Source organism: Penaeus monodon, chromosome 17 (genome assembly GCF_015228065.2).
Source record: "Penaeus monodon isolate SGIC_2016 chromosome 17, NSTDA_Pmon_1, whole genome shotgun sequence".
Classification (NCBI taxonomy): Eukaryota; Metazoa; Arthropoda; class Malacostraca; order Decapoda; family Penaeidae; genus Penaeus; species Penaeus monodon.
Window position 1 is genome coordinate 36,095,626 of NC_051402.1, and position 10,000 is coordinate 36,105,625.

The window sequence follows — 10,000 nt, forward strand, 5'->3', positions numbered from 1 at the left end:
ATGAATTAATGACTGCGTTTTTAAAGTTACTTATAAAACAAAAAAGGTTATTCCACGGTTATTGTTGCAACGCCAAGACCCAACGTGCTGACCAGGTAGAGATACAAAATAACTTCTCATTACGGAACTGATGCTAAGGAATATTCACAAGTATAAATGTTAACATTCCAATTACATGACATGATAGCCCTGGCATTTGGGTCTTCACGCTCTTTTCGGGTTGCTGGTTAGATGGTGAGGCTGTGCGACGCCTGGCATAGAACAAGGGCGAGCGAAGGGCAGGCATTAAGCCGACCAAAGAGCACCGATTGGGGTTCGTCGTCGAAGAAAGGCGACCGAGGAGTCTCTACGGGAGAGAAGCTATTGGAAGTGTCCTCTGGGGTCTCCATGCCTGTGTTTCTAGCCCAGGCTGAGGAGCGGCGGCGACTGCTGCGGCGGCGGCGGAGGATAGGGTCGTCCAGCAGGTCTTCCACGTCGGGGAGTTGGCCCTCCAAGAGACTTAAGGCCTGACAGCAGCAGCAGTGACAACGGGTAATTCATTTTTTGTGGGAGGCAGAATGGATAGTAATGTATTCCCAACAAACCTGTTAACACTCGGGATAACCACAGGGACTCTATCAACTGCTTCTTTCACCCCCAGCACGAGGCGGGGTCCCTGGATCTCTTTTCTCCGTAGACAAAAAGGGGACCTCCTCATGCACATTGTTAGAGGTCAATATTGGTTCTAAGCTACTGGAAATGTGGTTTGGAGGCAAAATTAGAGAATACGGCGAAGAAATTAATCAAAATAACCGTAGGTATGGAAATTACAGTATGTAAGAAATCGAGGTGAAAATCAAGTGAGTATGTTGTTATTATAAAGCATTGACCATAAAGGTATATATAAACTCCATTTGATATAAGTGCAAATATATATATTTGTTAAGTGGGTTGAAATGTAAAGAAAAGCATGAATACCATACTGTAAATAACACCAAAATTATCTTATGAGAAAAATCTACTGAACAACAAACACTGATACTGAAAGTATATAGTAAAAATATAAAAAAAAACAAATAAGGTGGAATATTAGAACTCAATAATCAACTAACCTGCATCCGATGCCCGGAACCCGACATTTTGCCCTGAACACACGATGAAAGAAAATCACAAAATTCACACCAGAACACAAAAGTTCCATTACCTGCGAGATAACGTTCACTTGTAGAACAGGCAGACACAGCTGGAGGTTCTGTTTGGCCCACGTGAATATTTTGAGGAAGTTATTCGAGAACAGGTCCGTGATGACTGAATGCTCGTGATGAGGCCGTGTCCGGAGCCAAGCCTGAAGAAGCGGTTCCCAGTCTAAGCCGGAGGAACTCATGTAGACCTGAAATGAAAAAAACAACACAAACTAAATGAAAATGTGATCGAAAAGGGGAGAGCGGGAATCAGTTGCGAGTATTGACTTACGATCCGTCCAGTTTAGAGTGAATTATAAAGAATTACGAGTCATCCCGATTATAATGAATCGTGACTCACCCGTGTTGTAGTAACAACTGAGACCTATATAGTAAACCCTGGGTCTTCAGAGTGACTCTTGAATCATCTGATAATAATAAATCAAGGGTCGTCCTAATTTAGTGAATCATAATACTTAATTGGTACATAGGCTCTTAGTGACAAATGAATCAATACACTGAATCATATCTAGCTTATAATGACAGTGAATTACAATTCCCTACCCCTTAAAGATGAATAACATATATATAGTGAATTGTGAATATTCTTGCTCATAACGACACTTATTGCAGGTTGCAGCAAACGCGATACCATCATGTAACAGGGTATTTCCAGAATACCAAGAAAGAAGACAACAAAAATAATGTGGTAAATGCGACAACCAACGAAGATGAAGCCGAGAAAATAAGAGAAATATGGAAATAATGAGGAAGAAAACAAACAATACCAAGAGATGTTATTTCTTTTACTTATTATTATTTTTAACCGGCTTGAACTATATCTTCATCAGAAATATATACATTTCCGTTAAAGATACAGTAGAAACTGGTCAAATTAATCTTTTGCGCTGTGAACATATTCATTCTCATTTATACTTTTTTTCTATGGTACACCAAACGCTATTTAACAAAGAAAAGAGGAAAACAGAAAACAAGATAAAGAAGGAAATAAAGAACCGGGAACGCAGCATAACACAGTGTAACCTGTAAAATTCCCAGAAATTTGTAAAATCTGTAAAATTCCCAGAAATCTGTAAAATCTGTAAAATTCCCAGAAATCTGTAAAATCTAAACATTTCCAGAAATCTGTTAAAATTCCCAGAAATCTGTAAAATTCGTAAAATTCCACAAATATGTAAAATCTCCAAAATCTGTAAAATTCCCACATCTCTGAAATCTACAGAATTCCCCCCCAAAAAATCTGTGAAATCCATAAAATCTACAGAATTGCCACAAATCTCCCAAATCCGCAGAATTCCCACAACTCTGTAACGTCGCTGGAATCCCCACGAGGCCGCCGCCGCCACCCACCATGCCATTCCTGGACACCGTCGACGGGGACGCGTTGTCAATATTCGCCGGCTCGAAGATGACCTTGCAGCACGGGGACATCGGGATCCTGTCGCCGTTGGCCAGCGTCAGGGTCTTGTTGTCGTCCAGGACGGAATTCAGGTTCTCGATCCATATGGCGTCGACGGGGCCATCGAGGACCAGCCAGATGTGCTCTCCTGGAATTGCGCGGGACTTTTATTTTTTGATTCGGTTTTGTGTTGCGCGTTTTTTTTTCTTTTGATGTTTAGATTTATTATTATTATTATTTCATCTTTTTTTTTATTTTTTTTTTTTTTATTTATTTTTTAAAGAAGACGGCATTCTTTTGAAGTTTTCGTTGGAGTGATTAGAATAAAAGGGTATATCTTGCCAGCTCCCATTTGGAGGACTTATCCGTTGTGATTTGGAGATTCTTTTTCAGGTTTTTGTAAATGATATGTTACTCTTTATTAAAAGGATATTTGGTTTCCAAGAGCTCTGTTATCTTTTGATTAGAGTATTTGTCAGGTTTTATATGAAGATTTATTCACTTTCACATAAAACATTTGTTATGCTTTCCTTCGACAGATTCGTCACTTTAGATATGAAGATTATCTGCAGAGTATTCACTATGCTTTATATAACGGACTTGACAGTTAACAGTTTCCACTTGCAGGCCTCGCATCAGCATCAACTCATCCGCGCAGGGCAGTGCCTCCTACCTTTCTTGGCCTTGAGGGTCTTCCTCCAGAGGGTCGAGAAGATGCCGTCCGTCCAGTCGTTCGTCGCCACGTCCAGTCGCCCGAACATCTGCGCCGACGTGATCGCCTTTGGGTTCATCCGCAGCTCTCTGCTCAGCACGGAGGCTCATCGCCATCATTATCATTAATAGGGTGATGGTGTGTGATGATGATGGTGATGATGATGGATGATTGTTTTCATAATGATTATTATTCTTATCGCTCCAACTATCGCTAAGAACAACAATGACATAATCATTACCATCACTTTCACAACCGTCATCATAATATATATTTTTACTGTTGGTAGCACCATCCACAGAGCAATGAATGGTTGCAACAAAAGCACTGGGTGACTGCAACTGAAACACTTTCATTAATACTATTCTATTAGCAACTGTTTCTACAGTATCTTTGCAAAAAGCACGCAGTTACCATACATGTCCGAAAAGCATTCTCCAAAATACACATCATCTTTCTCTTTGCCTTTTCCCATGTTCATCTGAGGTCGGCGTAATGCAAAATAAAGCAAAAAAAAATCAAGCAAAAGAAGAAATGAGAGAGAGAAGATCGTGCGTCGGAAAAGAAACCCTGGAGAGATTGATTGACTGATTATTTAAAATAATCTGCCGCGTCAACAGTTGAAAATCATTCGCAGCGAATACACTGTGGGATTAAAATGCAAAACCTTTAAAGCGTTAAAAAAATTATCAAGAAATAATGTCTCTTATAGGTAAAATAAATAACGATAAATATATAAAAAATCAAAGCATACATTATGCTTTAAAAGTATAACATTATTGCATAAATAGTATAATTAAATTTTGTTTAGAACATTAATCTCCCTCGGGACTAATAACACCTTCTATGTCGCAATCCTATCCCAATACATTTTTCAGTGTATATGGGGAGACAAGTACATACGATTTTGGTATGAAATGAAATTTTTCCAGTATATGTGCTGGAAGGAGGCCGGTTCAGCGCATTCTATCTAGAAACAAAGGTCCCTGTGGATGTGGTGGCAGCTGGTGATGTCACTTTGAGGTCTCTGTAATCTTGCCTGACAGCTCCAAAGATCTTACTTTGGGATTAGTCCTTGGGTCAGGATTCCTTTGTGTGGGCAAAGGGCAGACCTAGGCCTTTGGTGCAGGGGCATTCTGTCTAGCAGTGGAGATCCCTGTGGATGTGGTGGCAGCTGGAGCTGTCACTGGTGAGGCCTCTGGAGCCTTGCCTGATAGCTCCAAAGTCCTTACTTTTGGAGGAGGAACCTCTTTAATAGATCCCTCACTCCTCCGATCACCAAAGGCAATTTCAGTATTTGAGGACTGAGGTCGACCTGTAGTGGCAGAGTGAGTGGTGCAAGAAGTATTGGAGGTTAAGGGATGACGGGAAGGAGGAACCGAGGCAAAGGACTTGCCTGGCTGTGCGAACAGCACATGGGCACGATGGTTTGCCTCTGGAAGACTAACTTTCTCTTTGTTCCTAATTACCAATACTTCTTTATCAAGTTTGTACCTGTCACACTGTTTTGAAGAAGCTTCATGAGCGTCTTTGCAGTGATAACAGCATACTGGACCTGGGCAGTTGTCATCTCCTTAATGACCTATTGTACCACACTTTACACACACTCTTGGTAGTACATTTTCCTTAAGACGTCAAGAGTTGCCTCCGTGCCCATAACCCTAGCAGTGGAAGCACCGCATAGAGATGGGTACAGATGGCTTTACCTTGAGATGGTACTATGCCAACTTTACTGATTCTAATGTTTCAAAAGTTAGAAGAGCTGGTGTCGATTGTTCCACACCATCAACTTTCTTCTTAAAATACTTTACTGCCACTACCTTAAAGTTCTTCTAGTAGTTTCTCCTCAGAATATCTCATCAGGTCTCGGGGAAAGACCATTCCCTTGCACTGACTGAATGTTTTGTTAGGAGATCATGGGACTTGAGTTTGAGGTAATCCGAGCATCACATTGACACACCTCAACTATCTTGCGGTGCATTTCAAAAACGTTAAGATCCACGATGAACACGCCATCAGTGATCTTCACCACAAGGCATTTGTTATATGAAATACTTTCATATTTACCAGGTAAGATTTCTTTGACGGTTTGAGGAGGACTTTTCTCCTTCATACCCTGGAGAGAAGGGTGTGCGTCGGAAAAAAAGTAGAGAGAAAAGTGCGTGCGTCGGAAAAGAAAGTAGAGGAAGTGCGTGCGTCGGAAAAAAAGTAGAGAGGGAAGTGCGTGCGTCGGAAAAGAAAGTAGAGAGGGAAGTGCGTGCGTCGGAAAAGAAAGTAGAGAGGGAAGTGCGTGCGTCGGAAAAGAAAGTAGAGAGGGAAGTGCGTGCGTCGGAAAAGAAAGTAGGGAGGGAAGTGCGTGCGTCGGAAAGAAAGAGAGGTGGTTGCGCCTGACCTGTGCGGCTGGCCCATCTTGGTGAGGGCGCGCATGAGGACGTGGATGCAGGAGGTCTTCCCGGCGCCGCTCGGACCCAGCGTCATCATGCCGTGACGGACTCGCTGCGTCTCGTAGAGCTGCGAGGTAGGCCGCGTTAGGTACAGGCTGGGGGCTTTGCTTGTTGGGTAGGGTTTGGGTTGAAACTACTTGTGGTTGTTAGTTTAACGCGCGTATATACATGTATATGCATGGTTGGTTACATACGCCCTCATGGAGGAACACGCACTTACGTATACATCCGTACACATACATAAACACACACATAGTTACATAAACACACACACACACACACACACACACACACACACACACACACACACACACACACACACACACACACCACACACACACACACACACACACGTATAGACAACATACAGACGTGAGCGTTCCATATTTACACACAAACAATACATCAAAATCATTTATAAGTTGAAAAAAGAAACAACAACAAGAACTAACCAAAACAGTCAAACAAAGAAAATCAATTTACCTGAATGAGCTTGAGCTGCCATGGCGGGTGATTCACCAAGCCGAGCTCACAGACGAGGTCCGCGATGGTGGTTGTGAGCTGGTTGTAATAGCCTTTCTCCTGCGTCATGCTCGGGAACAGGTCGTCGATGAGCGACATAAACAGAGGCTCGTCCTCGTCTGCAAGAATTAGCGAAGGAAAATTGCATAAGATCATCATAAACATCGTTGTGTTCCAATTTAACACTCGCGATGTGAAAGTTTGTTTTACTTCAGTATAAATAAATATGGATGATGACATGATCATTTTCAATTATCACTAATCGTTATTTCATATCACCTTTTCTTTTTACTTTCTTGAAATAATAATAATAATAATAATAATAATTAAAAAAATAGCAGGTTAGAAAAAAAAACAGACAGACTTACCAACAAGTTTAGATAAATTCATGTCTCTGAGAACCCTCATGACGATGGTGGATTCGGAGTCCTTAGCATTGGCTCGCTTCGCTGCCCCAAGAGTGCGAAGGACTGACAAAATGTTCCTCAGGCCAAAGTCATAGTGGACCTGCGGGGGTGAAAGGCAGTTATGTGGCTGGGAGATGTGTTTTTCGCTTTCTCTTTTATCTTTTTTTCCCTTTTTTCTTTTTCTTTATTTTTCTAATTCGTTCTCATATTCTGTCTGGTTCGGTCGATTTTTTTTTTGTGTCTGTATCTCTCTCTTTCTTTCGGTCTCTCTCTCTCTCTCTCTCTCTCTCTCTCTCTCTCTCTCGCCTCTCTCTCTCTCTCTCTCTCTCTCTCTGTGTGCCTTAGTCTCGGTCTGTCTGTTTGTCTGTCTGTTGTCTTCCATCTTGCACTGTTTCGGAATTTAACTATTACTTTTCTCATCCGTTCTCTATATCTATCTGTGTCACCATCCCGTCTCGTTTTCGGTCTCCACAGAATCTCTTCACGAGTTTAAAAGCCTTCCAGACTGAACCATCCATTCCCAATGCATCCTATCCAACCTATGAATTCACATCATCTTTACCAAAGCTATCGAAAAGACTGAAAAAAAAAGAAAAAAAAGAAACTAGCCTGCTTCGTCAGCTGTTCTTCGCACAGCTTGTATAACGTGAAGAACTTCCTCGCAAGGGTGATGTTCTCCAGGAAGCCACAGGACGCGAGCTTCACCCGGATGATGATCTGTCGGTCGGGCACCATCATGGCCACGTTTCGGAACTGGATCTTCAGGTTCTCAGGGAGTTCTTGCCTGCCGTGATAGCCCAGGTTCTGGAGACGCAGACACAGACGAGGACGAAGAGGAAGACAAAGGCGAAGACGAAAGCGAAGATGTGGATGAAGGTAAAGGCGAAGACGTAGACACAAAGGCGATGACGTAGAGGAAGAACGAAGACGAAGGCGGTGGCGAAGAACCCGAAGACACGTGCGATGCGGGAGCGAAGGAGGGTCGTGCCGAAGTGGAAGATCGTTGTTTCGTAATAGCACGGTGGTGGTTTTCAGGGGGGGAATAATGAGTGATTATGCATTCTAATAACTCTAAGATCTTTCTACATACAGCATGCATTAGTCTCTTCGTATGTGAAGCACCTTCTGGAAAAAAAATATATATCTTCCTTTGGGAAATGGTTTTCCCATTAAAAAAAATATTTCGTTGTAAAAAAAAATCTTCCTGGAATCAAAAAATCGTTCGTTCAGGTCAAAAAATGTCTTAGTATTTTCAAAAAATCACCAGAGGGAAGCATGCAATGGAGTATATATCATTTACTCCACAACTGTGTATAATACAGGTGTATAGAGAATGCAGTCTGTCTGTTCTGTTCCATCTGTAAGCATCATCCAGTAAAAACTACTGAAAAAATCTACAAACTTCATCTACAACCGTTTCTCCGTAATATATACACAGTGGCTAGTGCACTACTGGTTAAAAAATACACTCTGTTAAAAAATATATATAAGTTAAATCTTAAATAGCTGAGCAGAGACTCATTTCATGGTGTTCAATGCGTGTGGATTGATGTTCAAAAGATATTCGACAGAGAAGGCAAGAATGTCCGTTAAAGAACTGTTTGCGGTGATATACGTGGCTCTGATAGATGGATTTGATTAATTTTATGGACCAGTGAGTAATGTTGAAAGCGGTCGTGTCGAATGTTGTGGATCAAGACAGTGTTCAGAAAGTAAACAGAACTCGAATCATGTGGTGGAAAGAATTGGAAAGCAAAGAGTGAGATACGATTCGGATTAGAGAGACCGACAGAATGAAAAGTAAAGTACATATACACAAATGCACGCACAAATGCGCGTACACACAAAAACACACACAAACACACAAATGCACACACACACACAAATGCACACACACACAAATGCACACACACACACACACACACACACACACACACACACACACACACACACACACACACACACACACACACACACACACCATCCAGACGCGTACACAACCCACAATGATAGATGCAAAATGAGAGAGAGAGAAAAAAAAAGAAAATGTATACACTATCACCAGGAAAAATATTACCTTAAATGCTTCAGCGCGTTTTTTCTGTTTCACAAAAGAAACGCAGTCAATGAATATCCAAAAAAGTGACATATTTCATCATAATTTCCAATCAATTTAAAAACCTTCCATTATTTTAGAAAAGAGAAAACAGCTCATCATAAGAAATGCATCATTATAAGTCAACTAGTAAATAGTTCAAAAAAAAAGGAGAATGTGAAGTGATTTTGTAAGAAGTGGAAGGAAGCTCAACATGTCTGAGAAAAGGTCATGGGGTGCGGGGAAATTACCTGTATATCGGTCCTCATATTCTGTTCAAATTAAATAAGAAAAAGAAGGAATCATAACTAATCATTCCATTCCATTGGGAATATAACTTCATACTAATCCTGAAAGAAACACATCGATAGAACAACTACTGAAGTGCCTTGGTAGAAATGACTTTTTTTTAGATCTTAAGACTCGTTGACATTTTTTCTAAATATTTAAGACTGCTTTAATAGCGGCAAAAACAAAGCTTTTGACTGTCTAACGTCTACGATATGACTATATATGTTAAAGAATTAAAGATTATTGTTATCATAAATCCAAATGTCTGTAAATATTACTGTTAGTACAACATTCCAAATAAAAACAAGAACAAAAATATGTACACAGGTTAAGTTATCAGTACTAGTCATATTTACGTTTGAATTATATTTCTACAAATATTTACAAGTGCCGTAAAAGTAGAGGCTCCCAAACAAGTAACTGAGAAAAAGGATCTTTGTAGAATTAGATCACTTAGCTTCATTATTGGAATCTAATGACGTGATCTTATCGCTAAATTGATTGTTTCGTCTCGTTTCAGGTAAGCGAGAAACACTTCAATGCATTTTTCACTTTGGCTGATAATAACAATAATAATAATAATAAAAAACGAAATACAGACTGTACTTCGATACTTCCCTGAAATTGAGTAATCATATTTGTAAAGGAAATCGCCTCTAATTCTCTTATGATGAAGGCAGGCCAAGTCTATAGTGTAAATCACGTTTGGGAGCCTCTGCCATTAAGCATTACAGGTATCTCAGTTAAGACGAAACAGTTTCATTACTGACAATTCATAGACTAGACATAGTGTGTGTATCTATTGAATTCTTATCTCTGTACATAATTTCAACAAATGAATATTTAAATGAATCTAAAAGTAATGCAGAACAAAACTACTTGTCTACTATACAAGTCTATAAATTGTGCGTCAAACATACAGTAACATTTTAAATATCTTACAGGGAAT

The 10,000-nt window shown here is 40.4% G+C and overlaps 1 protein-coding gene across 1 annotated transcript in view; it reads right to left on the minus strand.

The window, feature by feature from the left end:
• The window catches only part of LOC119583360 (dynein heavy chain 5, axonemal-like), an 83,363-nt gene that overhangs the window by 41,917 nt on the left and 31,446 nt on the right, over positions 1-10,000 (minus strand). The window contains exons 35-42 of the mRNA XM_037931832.1: positions 7,275-7,469; positions 6,627-6,765; positions 6,220-6,377; positions 5,685-5,803; positions 3,254-3,381; positions 2,532-2,728; positions 1,184-1,369; positions 306-506 (exon numbers count right to left, since the gene is read on the minus strand). Of these exons, the coding sequence (XP_037787760.1) occupies positions 306-506; positions 1,184-1,369; positions 2,532-2,728; positions 3,254-3,381; positions 5,685-5,803; positions 6,220-6,377; positions 6,627-6,765; positions 7,275-7,469 (1,323 nt within the window). The remainder of the gene's footprint in view (positions 1-305; positions 507-1,183; positions 1,370-2,531; positions 2,729-3,253; positions 3,382-5,684; positions 5,804-6,219; positions 6,378-6,626; positions 6,766-7,274; positions 7,470-10,000) is intronic.